We start from the raw sequence: 17149 nt of genomic DNA on the forward strand, positions 1-17149 counted from the left end.
TGGAGTCAGAGTTGCGCCTACGCTCTCTGAAGTTAGCGGAATTACAAAATGGCGGCTCTGGTAGGTTCGTTGCCAAAGTTTAGGAATCTTTGGAAGGACCCGCTTCGATGCTTTCATCTGTCTACGCTCTTCACGCAAATAAGGATTCTCAAGCGTCCTATTTGCACTGCAAGTGATTACAATCCTCTTCTCAGCCACGAAGGCTTACCACGCTTCAATGAATTTCAAACTACCCATGTAGCGCCAGCCATCGAGAAACTGACTCACGATTTCGAGAGTGACTTTACCGAGTTCGAAACAAAATTACAAGGTCAGCTTTTAACAAGACTCCTTTTTAAGTTTCTTTTACATTATTTCATGAATAAATCCTTTTTTTTTTTCTTGTCGAGAAGGGTAAACCTTATTTAATGTTGGGCAGAAGCTGATTTGGTAGATCCTGTGTGAAACTTTACAGTTGAATCCCTTGAAATTTTGCGTCCCGCAATGTTTCTACGGCTAACAGTCCTCAAGAAATTTTAACTGATCCTATGAATAAGTTTTATCATGTCTGAAATTGGAAGGTCTTTTGAAAAAGGATTAAAGAATCCCTATGGCCAACTTGATCATCTAGATATGAAATATTCTGTGAACTTGCAATTAGTAGTCTTGCACAAAAACTTGCAGTATAAAGATTAAAGTGACTCAAGTTTGGAGGATTTTTCTGCCTTATGTTGTGACTGTGCTTGAAAGCTTTCACATAGTCACAAAGAAATCCAGAATAGTGGTTACCATCCAACTCCACAAAATAGTTAAACACATTCCTCAGGCAGTCTACAAAAATAGTACAAATTGATATTCTGCATTCATCAAATTTCCGTCTGCAAAATTAGATGCTCCAAATACCTCTTTGCCCACACAAGCCAAATTACATTACTACTTCAGGTTTTGCCTCACAATGACTCAATAAATATTTGCTTTGTAACACAAAGATCTTTGTTTTCTCCCACATGCATCTGGTAACAAACCCCTCAATTTTTCTTCCTCTGAAAGGATATAATTTAAATTGTATTTAAGTAATTGCAAGACTTTTTCACTGATTGAAATTAAAGATATGAATGAATTACACAAGTCTTCTTTTGGTCAGAAAAGCACAGGATTATTTTTGTCTGCTAAAGAGTTACTAATAAATCCAGCTGCCAATGTTTGCATAAGAGTAATTATATTTAATCAATCAGCCAATAAAATTAAACTGTTCTCATTGTTATTGTTTTGCATCAGATCATAAACAATCAAAGCTTGTGTTTTTACTAATTAAAATAAGTTTTTGTTCTCTCAAAAGGTGGCATTTAAAGCAACAATGCTAAATATAGAGTGTAACAAGTGTGGCTATGGTTTATATGCAATTACTATTCCAAGATTATGGTATCAGGCTTGGGCAAGTTCGAGACAACTGATTACAGTGTGTCTACATTTTAATGAGTGAGTGACTCACTTGCATATCAAAGTCGCCATAAAAACTTGTTTACAGGACAAAAAATATGCAAATTCTAAACTTCCTATGAAATTGAATTTGCTGCCAAAAGTGCTATCTCCATAGTCTTGCATGATGAGCAAATCCTTCTTTATAAAATAAGCTGTAATGCTACTTTTTCCTTATCTTTCATCTTTTTGACATGTTAGATTCACAGCTGAGTACTTGAGCTTTTTCTAATATTAAAAAAGAGGTTTCACACCAAAGTTGTCAGAGTTTTTCTGTGCTTTGAATATTGCAGCCTAAAGAATATTATGTATGTATTGTACTTCTTTTCAAAACTTTGTGTTCATTTTCGAGATGATGACCAGTAGTGGTTTCACAAGAAATGACTATTTTGTCTGATGTCAGATATGTTTTAAATTCTGCTTAAGTGCTGTAAAAAGTGGGAAACAAAGGAAATATTTTGTTGGCTTCAAGGGGCCTACGTAAGGTGGGAGGAAGTTATGAGTAACCCTTTCACTCCCAAGATCTCATCAGTAATTCTCCTTACTGTTTGCTATGTAATTCTCATGATGTTGGTTCGGAGAATCTGGCATTTGTCTGCTTGATGTAGTATTGATAGTGTAAACAGAAATTCTGTGGTAGTCATTTGTGAAAGTTAAATGGTTAAGAGCAAAGTCATCTACTTCTTGAGTCCTCTTTTGTAGTCATGGCAATTTCAAATGCTTCTTTTACTTTGTATCTTTCATGTGGAATCATTTAGAATAATAAATGTTTCACAACCAATTATTTTTTTAGAACTATACAGAGGAAAGGACACACTGATTGATCAACCCTGGTCAACTATAATTGAACCACTAGAGAAGATAGGCAATCCTCTTAGTTATGCCTGGGGAGTTACATCACATTTAAACAGAGTTTGTAATAGTCAAGAGTTGAGAGATGTTTATCAAAAGGTATATTAGCATGGCTAACACTTTTGCTGTTTTGCTTTGAACTTCTGTCATTAATGATATTGTAATATTGGATACCTTGTAGTTGGTGATCACACAAAGAATTATTTAATAAAAAAATTGTGCTTGGGTGGAGCATTTGAATTTAATACTTTCCCAAGGGGGTGGAAATTGGAACAAATCAATCTTCCAAAGTTCCAATGCACTGGGGGATGTTGAAACCTTGAATTGATTTATGCATTACTGCAATATTAGTATTGCTACCTTCGTTTTTTTCCAAAATGTTTTACAGGCGCAACCACTGGTTGTACAAGCTTCTATGAAAGCCTCACAGAGTGTTCCTGTATATGATACTCTCCAGGTAAGAAGAAACAATTATTTATGACTTGCATAGTGAAGGAGAGGAAGTCTTCTATTAAACCAGGCAAGTAATCAGTTGTTCCAGAAACTGTAAAGATTCTAAGATTTTTTTGTGGTTGAAACTGTAGTAAGCTAGTTTTCCAAGTTAGACTTTGTAAACTCCTCAGCAACTTAAAGCCTGTTCCCAAAGTGTAAGTGATGCTTGATCTTCTATTGGGCTACAAGAGGCAGGTAGTTTAACTCTCTTATTTTTCAGTTCAAAAGCTTCACAAAGATAAAAATGGTACTTATGATCATAGGAAGAAAATGAAATGCATATAATTTTTTTGGAAGCAATATACATGGAGCAGGGTTTTTTTGTGCACAGACATGTAATTTTTTTGGAAGCAATATACATAGAGCAGTGTTTTTTTTGTGCACAGACATGTCACAAGGACTTGTCCAAACCTTCAAGTGCTGTTAACTTTCTCTTTCAAGTTATTTAAATGGTTAACAAGAGGTCACTAGATTGAAGTTCAAGAATACTCCAGTTTATCCCAGAATGTTGTTGTTGTTACCTTGTTATCTTGAACTATGCACTTAAGCATGCATACTTACTTCTAAATAGGATATAGTGTCATCATGATATCAAATGTTGCAGACTTTTGTTAGCCCTTTACACCCTAACATCAGTAGGAATATTCTCTATATTATTATCTATACATTTCCTGAGAAGGTGCTGCTGAAAAGGAGAATTTGTTGAACAATCGAGAGCTTCTTTAGTTGGTGATCATTTCCTTAATTCTCATGACCTTAAATGAATAATTCAGCAGTATTATTGTAAGGAGAAACTAAATGCTGGTCACTCTTAGGGTTTAAAGGGTTAAACATATTTACATATTTAGTAGAGCTTAGTCTCCAAGAATAACTGTGATAGTGCAACAGAAGATGTTGCTTTCTACAATACATATCATTTTCAAATGCTTCTTTGTATTAGAATCTCCATCAGAAAGTTAAAGAGTCTAGTGTGAGTCTTGATGAAGGACAGCAAAGAGTGGTGAAATCATTTTTGAGATCAGCCAGAAATGGGGGAGTGGCCCTGAGAGGAAAAGAAAAAGAAAGATTTAATGCTATACAGTTGAGACTTGCTGAACTGAAAAACAAATTCAGGTGAAATGTAGGCGAAACAAAGTTACAAAGTGTAGCTGATTTTTTTATCAATACAGATAAACCTTTCTAAAATGGACAAGAAAAGGACGCAGCAGAATGTCCATATAAATTATATTTTAAGTTTTTCTGAAGGAGCTATATCAGAATCTGGTAGGGACACAATTGGCTATAACAGTGAGGTGTCCCTATCAGATAGCTGTGCACCAACAAGAGACCTTACAGTACATCTGGTAGTTGTTTTGTTGCAGTGTTTGCTTTGTACATTTGAGGGTGATGAATGTGTTCTGATACTTCAGAAACTTTTGATCCAACTTATCAATCTTAGAGAGATATTGTGAAGCTGTCTTTTTTCCTTTGAAAGTGTTTTATTACCTTTATGTAAGACCCCCTTGCATTTTTCTCAAGTATCATACATTTTGGTAGTTTTGTGGGTTTTTTTTGTTCTTTGGTAATAGATAATTTTGTCAATGTCAGGCTTTTTGGATGTTTGTTTTTCAAACATTAAACTTTCAATTAATCCTGCCATGTCTGGTGTAAATGCAATTTTTTTAAGAGGTGGTTGGATGTTCCTATTGGTTTCAGCATATACCGCTGAAATTTTGTTGTTTAACAAAACTTGACAAATAGGCATGTTGTAATGGAATTTTGTCTGTATGAAAATGTTCAGAGAAATGGCAGATGTTGTGTGGCAGTTTCAAAGTGGTGCAGTAGATGATAAAGATGCTGTCACTCTGCATAAAAGTATATATGTAATCAATCTTGAAATGTTTTGGTCAGTTGGTCTCACAATGATATTGTTTCTTCTTCAGCAACAATGTATTGGATGCAACAAAGGCCTTTTCATTAGTTTTAACAAACCCAGAGGATGTCAGAGGATTGCCTGAATCTCTTCTTCAGATGACTGCAGAGGCAGCAGCTGCAGAAAATCACACAGACCTCAAAGAAACAAGGTTCAATTTCTTTTCTGTGCATTTGTGAACATTTAGATGGTGGTTGTCCAACAGCCATTGCAGTTTGTTTATACTAGTCTAGTAGATGTCTTTGGGTGCATAATTGTTTCTGTCAGAGAGGTTTTGTACACTATTTGGATAAAGTATGATTTCCCTCTTTCTTTTTCATTCAGATAAGCCACATCTTTAGTTTGGCAACTCAAAAATTGAAAAAAAGTCTTCTGAAAAGAAATGGGAAGAAATCACACATGGAGTTTTGAGAAAGTTGCTTTGAGAGAATGCTTTCAATCCTTACCTATAATTTTAGCCATATCAGTAAGAATGTCATATCTGCCAACCTATACTTACATTTGATCCTGCTCTGGTATTGTACACCACTCAATGACAAGAAATATAAGCTTATGCTTGTGATAGCTCTTCTAAAGTCAACCAAAGTTGCAAAACCAATGATCAATTTCTATCCCTCTATATATCTTTAAACGTTCTGGTTATTTTGTTTATGTTAATTTATGTGGCAGATAGGCCAAACCCCTGATTTGTTATACACCAGTATTTATGGTACATGATGATATACTTCTCCCTAGAGTTTTGATGGGCACTGAGCCCAGTCATACTGGAGTCCAAGTTAGATAAACATAGTGACTGATTTGTAAATAATGAAAGAAGCTTTTTACAGCTCAACTCCTTCCTTCTAAGATCACACATAGCACCACCCTCTACTTAATCTGAGAATTTTCACACTATACAGTCAAAAGAAATATTACATACACATGTAACATACATCCAAAGGAAACACAAGTGAATAATTACTAACTGTTAGCAAATTGCAATAGATTCTAATACTTAACCCCAACAGACTGCAGTGGGAATGAATCTGTCTTCTGACACAGATTCAGATTCCCAACTGCTTAAGAAAGACTTGTTGATTGTATTGGGTTTCCTTCTCAGATCAGGCCTTTTGTAAAGCTTAGATATACCCTATACATCTTTATGTTTCTTTTATTTGTTTGATCATTCTATGATAAACACTCTTAAGTAGACCACAGGTTTATCTGTGTAGTTATTTTCAGGATATAGTTTGTCAAATTTAATAAATAAAGGTGCTACTTACCAGTGACTTTCCCACAATACTTTTATGATTATGTCTTCTGGGTTATGTTTGCCTCAAGTTAGGTTTATTGGTGAAGTGCTCTCATAGTGTATGCCATTAGCTCTGCTTGTTTTTGTCAACAGGAGAAACATTGATCCCAAATCAGGACCTTGGAAACTCAGTTTGGATTTGCCATGCTTTGAGCCATTCATGAAATACAGGTAAGGACAGCCAGCCCCAAGATAAGGTTTTTTTTGTGTGATGCCATGCTGTTTGACAATATGTTTGATTTTTTTTTTAAAGGTTACTCAGCAAAAAGATTCAATCAGAAAATAAAATCTTAGTCTCTTCCCCTTCTAAACTACAGAGAATTCATTAATTAGCTTGACTATAAGCTATGTTTACATGAGACAGGCCTCCTGCACACTGCTAAGATCAGCATGTCAAAAGTATCTGTGTTGGAGTTACACGATATTCTATTATTCTTTTCCTCTTTCTGTTGAGTGATATTAAAAAAATCCTTGTATGTGTATCAGTAAGCAGCCAACCTAATGTTTGTTTTTCACCAACAGCCAAAACAGAAGTCTGCGAGAACAACTGTACATGGCTTATATAACCAGAGCTTCACAAGGAGAGAGTGATAATTCAAATATTATTGAAGAGATAAGAAAATTAAGGTACAGAGCATGTGTAGTGAGGTCAAACCATGGCTTCCAGCTTCTTATGGTTGATTCAAGTGAAAGTTCTTGTCCTAGTTATTACATGGTGGTCCCAGCCCATCCAGGCTTGAGCTGGATTCCACTGTCACATTTTTGTCCATGTACTTGAAAGCACCTTTTAAGAAAAATTACATGTTTAAATGATCATTTGCTTGCATAAATGGATACACTGAATAAACGTTGTCATCTTTCCACCTCCATTTTAATTTCAAGATGTTTACATGCATTTTATGCATGTCCCAATCACTTGAATGCAGAAGAATGTGAAGAGCCTTCAACTGACCCACATGGGTGGGTGGGTGGTATTGATTTTTATGCAGCAATGGAAATAGCTTTCGCATGTTTTCATTGCACACATTTTACATGTGGAAAATCCTATGCATTGTGCAACACTGGGAATCTACCCCTACATTACTGGACTAACAATCTAGGATCAGCTGTAAACCTTCCTATAATTAATCCCTTGAAATGAATTACTTGTGCACAGTGTGGGTATATCTAGTAAGTGGAAGATCAGTTTATGATGGATAAAGATAATGCAGAAGGTTTTCATCTTAATTAATTTGAATAGAGCCTGAATCTCTCAGTTTATATTTTTATTAAAAAACAGACAAGAGAAAGCCACCCTCCTAGGATTTGAGAACTATGCAATGCTATCGCTGGACTCTAAAATGGCTGGTAGCCCATCTGAAGTTTGGAAAATGGTCACTGATTTACATAGCAAGAGTAAATTAGCTGCAGAAAAAGAATTAATCAATTTGCAGGTTATGTATTGAAATTCATTTTTAGTATTGAAGAAAGCTGAACATGATCACTTGTTAAGAGGTTGGCACATAGAATACAGATATTTTTAAAGAAATCCTTTATGGGGACATAGGCCAGTGACATCAATATTTTGCTCTTAAATACTCTAACAACCAACTTAAAAGAGCTTGTTTATAAACTAGGCCATTCGCAAAGTTCTTGTCTGAAAAGCAGCCTGCACACTGTAAGGATCTGCATCATCAAACACATTCTTTGTCAGATATTTTCTCTGTCCACTGTTCATTCCAATTATCTCTAGCATCTTTCTTTTCAACAATCAAGCTGCAGATTTTCTCTTTTTGTTGCTTTCTGTAAGATTTTTAATATTACCATTGGGGTGCATTTCAAAAAGATTTTTTTAAAGTTTTTATTTGTCGACTGTTACAAAACTGAATGTCTAAAGAAAGTAAGGGGTCCACCTTTCTTCTTTCAGAATTTTTACCTTAATTATAGGCAAAGGCTGTTATGAACATAAACCACTATCAAAAGCATATTTCAAAAGACATATCATCCTTCACTGAGGAGACGTTTCTCAGACAGAGCTGCTAAGGGTTGAAATGTCTGTTCTTTTTTTTATTCTACAGACATTACCTTCATCAAGTTCATGTTGTCAATTTAATGTGTGTTTCTCTGGCAAAAACTCCCAAAGGTTTCTTTGCATATATTATAGATACAAAAATTATACCTTGTTCATTGGCTGAGTCTAAACAGTGCCGGTGAAATTAATTGTCAATTGATAGCAAACGATCAAAGGATCTTTCTTGGAATTGGAATAAATAATCATTTGTATAATTTTTCAAACTATCAATTACATCAGGCCTTAGCCTACGGAAATTAACTTGTTCTTATTTATTCCAAATTCCATTAGAAATCATTTGATTCATGATAAAAGTAAGCACTTCTTTCTTTCAAATTTTGCACGGTTTGGGCACATTCTTGTTTCCTCCCTCTGGAAGTTTAAATGGCCAGTATCTTGTGTATCATGAGTTGGGTTGAAAACTTATGTGAATGAATAATTGGTAATCTTCAAACAAATGTTTGGAACATGGTGGCCTGATGGTGACCAATCTCCAGGTTGAAATGTTGCCATGGTGCCTCTCTATCTCTCTAGTCAGGAGACTCGCAAGAAAACTTGGCAGTCTACTATGGAGTCTTACATTAAGTATCCCATTTAGCAGTAGAACCAATACTTAGAGCATTTCATGCTGCAGAAACCAGATGAGCTCTTATTGTAATATGTTGCTAGGCACATACCATTAATTATAATAGTGATATGAGTAAGGCGTTGTGTCCTTTCACAGCATTTTATGGTTTCCCTTCTAGTTTTCTGGTATTGTGAGTGTGAAGTGTCTAGCCCATGGAAAGAACAATAATAATATGGTCAGGTTTCCTTTTCCTTTTGAGGTCCACCACCCGCTTACCTCAACGCCACCACTTCTCACACATCATTTGAATAAAATTAACTAAATACTGACTTTTTCATCACTGTTTTTTTTTTAAGACCTTTGCTCAGGAAAATGGTTTTGTTGATGATTTGAAGCACTGGGACATAGCTTATTGGTCCCAAAAACAAAAGGAACATTTTTTTAGGTGAGACAGTCATTCCAAGATCTCATTGGTAATTATTTTTACAGTGAGCCACACTATTCTCATGATGTTAGTTCAAAGAATTTGGTGTTGGATCAACTTATAACCTCCACTTGTCTGCTTGATATTGTATTGATAGTTCGTGAGTTGAGTACTTGTTTTAGCATATACCACGCAAAGACCAACAAATTGTTTATCACCATCAATGTACCGAAAAAATGGTCGAAATTAAACTCTGAGCGCGCTGGTTTCTCTCTTAGGCTGCTCAGAGGTGAACAGTACTTAATAATCACTTCCAAACAAGCTAATCAGCTAAGGCAAAAAGGACTACCCTTACTCATCAGGGTGGTATAATGTAAAATCAGTTATAACTCTGGAAATGTGATTTCACTAACATTAACTTTGTTCACATTCCACTTAAGTTTCACCGACGAGGAGCTGAGGCCTTACTTTCCATTACCAAGGTTAGAAAGATATTATTAGGAAAGTCATTGATATGAAGATAAATAAAGCAGAGTTTCAGTGTCTGTTTTGGCCCATATTTCTAGATCTTAATAAATTGATCTAGTATAATCATTGGCTATGGAATGATCTGTTGTTCTGTTATGCTTAAAGTATAAATACTTAAAGAGTTATTATCAAGTATCCGAACCAACGACATTATTAGAAAACACTTATTAGTATATGGTACGTCAACTCTCCACACGCGCGCAGGCATGCACTTCAGAGTCAGGGAGTTGTTTTGCATTGCACTAAATCTTTATAATAGTCTGAGGTTTTGTTATCATTTACCCGTACAACCGTATTTGTAGGGTACTTGAAGGACTCTTTAAACTTTCCTCTGAGTTGTTTGGGATAGTCATTAAGGTTTGTTATATACTTTTTTTCTTTATTTGCTTACCAGAATTCAAATCCTATACATGACTTCCTAGTTCTTACCCTTTAAGCGTTTGTAACGCGTATTTTGTCTGTGGGAAATTTACAGAGAACACCATCTAGAGTTATCATTAAGTCCTCTTTTGATTCAAGTTCTCTCTTTTGCAATTCTTGTTGCCATCTCGTTTATTTTTCCTATGGAATAGTATTAATTTACTTGAATCTCTTATTGAAAACTTATCTAATTTTAACAAAGGAAATACTTTGCAATATCTTTTTTGATCATTTTAATTGTGGTAATGCATGCTTGTTTGTTTATGGGACTTACAGTGTGTATGTCCAACAAATACGGGAAAATCTTTTATCAACACGCAAATCAAAGTGTTTGTTGCACAGCTGCATAGCTGCATAACATCGCGGAATATCAGAGATCGATTTCTGTGTAAGCAGCTATGTTGGTTCATTTTAGAGGCCTCTGGTGGAATATCTAGAACTAATTAAACTAATTTACTGCTAACAAAAAGGTTCAGCTATCAGGGGTGGGTGATAGATGTACAGATGTAGTAATTCGGCGTTATTTTAGTCGGCAGATGGTGAAGCAGAAGTTTGGCACCCAGATGTAAGGTTCTTTCACATTATGGATGAAAGAGGTATTTTTCAAACGAATTAGGACGACTGATATACTTAGTTCACTTAACAGCGGACGCGAAATATTTCAGTAAGAAACTTTGAAGAAACGTAAACAGTAAAAATAAAAGAGCACCGAGCTTCAGGAAATGAAGAAAAATCGCGGGATTGTATTAGTTTTGCTCTGCTTTCCTTAATCACTAGTCTAGAAAACTCCTCCCTTCAGAAACAATCAGATGAAAGCTAATACCATTCGCGACTTAGTGCTGTGCGTCCTATGCGCTGCATTTTTAAATTTCTCTTTGGCATCTTTTTTTTTTACTATTCTTGCAAGAAATGATCAACCCTCGTGCTTGCTTAAGTTTTGTATTTGTGACACTTTAATGCTTTCTATGAGAAGAAAGGACGAATTTTCTTTTACTACGGCTTTGCTGACGTTTTGTCAGGAATTTGCCGCCCTCGCGATACGCAGCCATATATATATGTATATACATAATTTGGCATTAACCCTTCGTTAGAGCGTTCGATTCTCATTCTATTACCTTTGACAAAGGGCTAACTCTCGAAAAGACAACCTTAGAAACTCTTTTGGGTGGCCAATAACTCAGTATAAAATCAAATGATCCTGTTACACCCTACCACTGAAGCAGTACCACAGTTTCTTTAGAAAGTTGCCCCCTTCATTCATATACAGTTTTCCAGAAGTAACGGTTTCGTCGTTTTATTTTGATACACGCTTTTCAGAACTCATCATAACCACTTTCACTTACAAGATTCCTAGTTATGACAAACTGATTTTAAAACCTATTCATAAAGGTGAGAAGCTTTCTCTTTCAATCATGTTCAGGGCATCACATGGCGTCATTTTACTTGGATCCATACTCTCGACCGGCGGAAAAGAGTGGAGGGGCCTGGATGGATCAATGTCTCGGTATGATTTCACAAGTATGATTTCAGACCAAAATTGCACGACACGAGGTTCAATTACCACCTTATTACAGCCATTTTGAAATCGCCCAAATGTAGGACATGGTCAGTTCAAATATTTTATTGATGCAGTACTGAGCCGATCTGAAATTAAATTCATGTCCATTTTTTGGGGGGAAAAAGTAAGAGTTAAGAAAAAAAGGTGCAAAATTTGCCACATGATACTCCTTGTCTTTCATTTTCCTGCAATTTGATCGGTTACTTTAAACAAGCCATAAAATCTGATTGGTTGTTTTGTTTTTTAGTGTAGCCTCCTCATTGGCTGGGAAAAAGACGCGATTTAAAGCAAAAAATGGTGTGATTCGTGAATAAATTGCATCAATTAGAGCCAATCAGATTACAGGGACCACCAATGATTTCAAAATGGGTGTAATAAATTAAGTTGACTCCGCTTTATTTATTGTTTATGAATTCAGACAAAAGTGAAGTCCTCAACAGAAAACCTGTTGCATACTTAGTTTGTAATCAGTCCCCTCCCGGTGCCGACGGTTCACCTTCTCTGATGACTTTCCGAGATGTAGAGACACTTTTCCATGAGGTAAACGTAACTGTAGAAAGTTTTGCACATTTGTAACTGTAAACAAAACTTTATAGATCATTTCAAACCATCAACTTCATTAATCCAGTGAAATTTCTAGAGTAAGTTGTGTAATGTACAAGTCTGGCTCGTTGAAAATAAAAAGTGTTTCGTCCGACTGACAAAACTCTTAACTTGAACTTGATAATTACTTTGGAATATCGGTCACTTGTCACCGACTACAGTCGTCTTTGAACTACACCCAGACAGTTGTTAAAAGACGTTATCGGAATCAAGCAAGAATTCTCTATATTTAATTCTAGCTTATTTAGGAAGTCATAAATTATTGTAAGTCATTCAGAAGAAATATGAAAGCTGGTTGATTTTCTCTTTACAACCTTTACTTTACAACCAAAGAAATTGTTATCTTCTCTTACTGCGAGAAAATAATCTACTTAACTTTGCAAAATATTTACATTAAGCTGCAATAATTTTGATTAAAAAATACATTTTCTATCGTGAATTCGACGAGAAAACAGTTGTTCAGTTTCTACGGTAATATGACCTTGCGGTAAGTTATATTCCAACTAGACTCATTGAAATAATGTTATCCGCTTTATAATAAAGAACATAATCGCACTGGTGAAAGTTGATTTCCGTACAGGAATTTATTGGAAATTACCCTTTCTTTTCGATCCCTTCTAGTCTCGTTTTGGGTTAATCCCATGACCACCTCAAAAGTGTTTTGTAAACACTTCATGTCATTTTGATGTTGTCTTAATAGTTCGGACATGGTCTCCAACACATGTTAACTACAGTGCCTTACTCGGATGCTGCCGGAATTAGAAATATCGAGTGGGATGCAGTGAGTTGATATTTAGTTTCCATTTAGTTTATGACGTTGTCGATTATCACCTTAATGTTGGTCACTACCGTCACAGCTTAGTACTTCGTTTTTAGCCTGTTGTTAGTGAAGCTGTAGTTCATTGAATTTGTCTCCTAGCTGGCATCCTCATAATATTGCGAGCGCGACATCGTTCCCAGGGTCTTCTCTCCTCTTCTCTCTCGAGGTAGGAAGACAGGGGACCCTGGGAACGAGGTTGATTCGAGCGTAAGGTACAATATTCCATCGGCGTCAGCTTCATTTTGCATGTCTGGACACCTTGGCGACACCTCGTTAAGATACATTATTTACTGCTATACCTCAGAGCTGGGTTGTTCGAAACAAGATTAGCGCTAATCCTGGGTGGCTGAACACATACTTAAGCACTCATCGTGTTTCGTTTGACTCGGTGCAGAGGTTTACATCAGTGTGAATTTACAAAAGTGCGCATGCATTTTACCCTTTTAAAGCGAAGTGTGCTTGCAGAGACTATACGGTAAATAACCCCTTTAAGCTGTTGGTATGTCGGCTGATAATGTCTGCGGCTGAGATTGTCCAAAAAATTAATATTTGGCTGAGAAGCGAAGCTTCGAGGGCAAATGTAGTATTTTAAGGACAATCTCTCAGCCAAGGACATTATCAGCCGATATACCAGCAAGCCAGAAAGGGGTTTATTAATTTTATAACCCTCGCATAAATTTCCATACCGCGCAAAAGCTGATGATCTTTTTTGTGTTTTCTGGAATAGCATTTGCGACCAGCGTTTTAATGTCCCCATCACTTGACTCTAAAAAACCAGATTGTTTTTCCCCCACGTAAAATATTACAGATGGAAGGTAAAATTCTTGAGTCAGGTCTTTCACGAGAAATCGTTTTGTTCCGATGTTGTGCTTATTCAAATGGTCTTACAATCTTAATTCTATTCACTTAGGTAGAGCTTCCATCGCAGTTCATGGAGAATTGGCTATATGATAAAACTTCCATGAATTTGGTCAGTGGCCATTACCGCACTAACGATACCTTACCAGATGAACTTTTCCAACAGGTTTGCAAAGGTTCGTGGTTTGTTTATCTGGGGTCTTGCTAAATTACGAAAACGTATGTAAGGCATAAAGAAAGGTGTCATCGATTGTCACGAGTGTTCGACGGATAAAAGGTAATATCAGTCGCCATGAGGATTCAAATTTCTGATTCCGCGAGGACGCGGTTGAACCAACTAAGTCTCAGATTGGAACTTGTTGGTGAGCAGATGTAACTAACGAGTGCCAGGATCTGCAATGTTGAAAACTGAGCTGAGTTGCTGTTGTTTTTTTAAGGTTAGTTATCTTGTGTTGTCTGTTTCTTTTCGTTCTTTGTAGCTCGTAGATTCATGGCAGGGTCACAGATGTTACGTCAGCTTTATTTCGGAGCACTCGACATGGAGCTACACTCAAGGTACTTAAAGAAATCTGAGGTTCTGTCCACTAAACAGCTCTGTTCTTAAATATTGGTTTAAGTTGCGATGATGTGTTCCCAAGCAAGGCATCTTTGCAAATTTAAGGAGGCATCATATTCAAGTAATACGAGACAATCAAGTTAGTTTTATCAACTGAGTTCATAATGTAAATTAGCTACCGTAAAGAGTTCCAAAGGTTAAAGCACTGTAATAGTTTGCCAAAGGCCCCAAACCACTGCAACCTTTATAGAGGCGTTTTTCCGTTTTTTTTTTCTTCCTTTAATTTTCAATTTGACAAAAAACGAAAAACGCCTTCCTACAGCAAAATATATAGAGATAGTAAAGGAGCGTGATTACACGAGGGAGCTTATCACAGTTCTGTAAGATAGAAAAACTTTGAGTAACTCTGAATGGGACGACAGTTCATTACAAGGTTCCCCCTGTAGTATTCTATCCGGCAGGGTTCCTTAACAATTCGGGCATATCCTTTTTATACTCTTCACTGTGATGAGGCCCGTCGTAAGACACTTCACGATCTGTCTTTCACTACCTTGAGCCCGGTGGTATTCAAAAGAGGATTGACTTTATGAAGGGTTGTCTCTGAATTTTCCTTCAAGTGTCCTCTGTTAAACGTTAAATAACAAGTTAACCTTCCTTTACGAAAAACTAACCGTACTCATTCAGTGGTTAAAATTCAAGCCTATGTTAACCCCAGGTTAAACTTCGTGCGGCAGTTGAAGTTAATCCTATGGTTAGATCGAAAGCATTGCCTATTGCTTGGCCGTTGTGAGTTACTACGCACAAGTCAACAAGCTCGCGGGCGGTTAAAATAGAAGAGCAGCGAGAAATGTCAGTCAGGGCTATCTCTTTCCATGTTTCTTACGGTGAACTAGCTTCTTTATAGGATACTTCTAACTCTGGATATTATACCAATTTGCCTCTTTCGCTCCTTTGATCTCTCAGGTTAGCCATAGTACGTAGGCACTGTACAGTTACAGAGGTAGAACTAGCGAAAAGAAAGTAAAAAACTTCAAGTCGGGAGAGACCTGTTACTCATTGAACTGATTTAGGAGCATTTAACAGTTTCTCAGCTGAAGCTCAGAGGGTTAACATTATTTTTTCCAACAGTTCCGAGCCGTGGCGTACCGTCCTTGAACGGATCTCAAGCAAATATACTGTGCTTAAACCACTTGACGAAGACAGATTTCCCTGCTCGTTTCTTCACATCTTCGCAAGTGGATATGCTGCTGGATATTACTCTTACAAATGGGCAGAGGTAGGTGACCGTTTGACCAATTCAATCTGTTAACTGCAGATGAGAAGTTGAAATACAGTGATTGTTAAATGTATGATTTTATGTAAATTCCTAGATGATGTCCGCAGATGCCTTCAGTGCCTTTGAGGAAGTCGGTTTAAGCAACAGAAAAGAGCTGAGTACAGTTGGAAAAAGGTACTTTAATTTTGACGTAAACACACTAGCCTGCTGTCAAACATCTTTGGGTAGGTGAGCGTATCAGGTCCGCCAATGTTCGCGCCGCTAAGTTTAGTGCCTTCAGAAAATTAACCAAGGCTTATCACATGTTACACATGAACCAAATCGTGTTATTAAGGTTCGTTCACCAAAACTGCAACTCTTTTTCAAGACCTTCTAGCGATGATGAGAGGCAACTGTAAGCTGGAAGATTTTATTGAAGTCTATTTATTTATTCAAATGATATCCAAAAAAAAAATTAGTAAAACTTGCAGTTTGTAAATAACTTGTGGAATTTAGTTTTTTTGGAAAAAACAAACCATAACCATAACTTTTATTTGTGCTGATCTTTTACACCTGATCATATCTCGTGAAAATAAAGCCTTATTCAGACTCTAACATTTCACAGGTTCCGCGATACTATCCTGGCCAGCGGTGGTGCCCGCCACCCTAGTGACGTTTTTCAGGACTTTCGCGGGCGACCAGTTTCCTCTGACGCCCTGCTCAAAAGTTACGGGCTTCAGTGATAATAACAAAGAATAAATCGCTTTCGCGTGTAGTAACGCTGGCCACGCTGATGGTTTGAATATTGAAAAAGGTCTGTAGTGCAAATTTACCAGTCCAGTGGGCAACGAACTAAGTCTTGGACCGGCCTTGGCCACACGCCAAGCTGATGCCATCAAACTCGGTGGCCGCTGATTCAAGTTCTTTTCCATACAAGTGCTACCTTGATGTACTAGTTCACTGCATATCCACCATGTTGACTCAACACTTACCGCTGATTCAGTTGTATTCTAATGCAAATCTCAAGTGCCTATTGGCTAACCTACTCGTTTTCCATCATCCCGAAATAGAGAAAACAGTGTTATTAAAAAGCACGCTATTCTCCAGTTAAAGCTTTGTGATAATGGAGGCAAAGAGGAGAAATAAAAGCTAACACTACAATAAAATAGTGGGGTCTGACGACATGTTGTTGTTATTGGATTAATTTTGAATGGAGCATCGAATTAAACCGGGACCTTGTATTATCTCTAACTCGCTCTGAGATTGGTCCAGAAAACTGGACCCTCCCAACCAAAGAGATTCAAAACTAATACCACTCGTGGCTTGGTCAAGTTCGTTTTCCCGCGCTATTAGTAGCTTGCCTGTTTTGTTCTCATTGGCTAATGATGATGTTATCCTTTGTCGTGATTGGCTGTAGTGAATGTTATTTTAAGTCAAGAACAGAGTGCTTGAATCTGAATTGTCCTTTACCGCCCTTGCAATCGCTTGATTTGGCTGGTTCTGT

General features: G+C 36.8%; 1 protein-coding gene across 1 annotated transcript; it reads left to right on the forward strand.

Annotated features, from left to right (window-relative positions):
• The first annotated feature begins 48 nt into the window (after window positions 1-48).
• LOC131798596 (uncharacterized) lies at window positions 49-16829 on the forward strand. Its single transcript, XM_059116278.2, has 20 exons — window positions 49-310; window positions 2252-2409; window positions 2699-2767; window positions 3743-3915; window positions 4725-4865; window positions 6099-6176; window positions 6528-6632; window positions 7285-7438; window positions 8980-9068; window positions 9488-9529; window positions 9878-9932; window positions 10525-10591; window positions 11416-11499; window positions 11972-12093; window positions 12857-12937; window positions 13887-14010; window positions 14314-14389; window positions 15519-15666; window positions 15761-15840; window positions 16271-16829. The coding sequence occupies exons 1-20, from the start codon at window positions 49-51 to the stop codon at window positions 16386-16388; spliced, it is 2226 nt and encodes a 741-aa protein (XP_058972261.2). The 3' UTR covers window positions 16389-16829.
• The last annotated feature ends 320 nt before the right edge of the window (window positions 16830-17149 follow it).

This window comes from Pocillopora verrucosa, chromosome 8 (genome assembly GCF_036669915.1).
Source record: "Pocillopora verrucosa isolate sample1 chromosome 8, ASM3666991v2, whole genome shotgun sequence".
Taxonomy (NCBI): domain Eukaryota; kingdom Metazoa; phylum Cnidaria; class Anthozoa; order Scleractinia; family Pocilloporidae; genus Pocillopora; species Pocillopora verrucosa.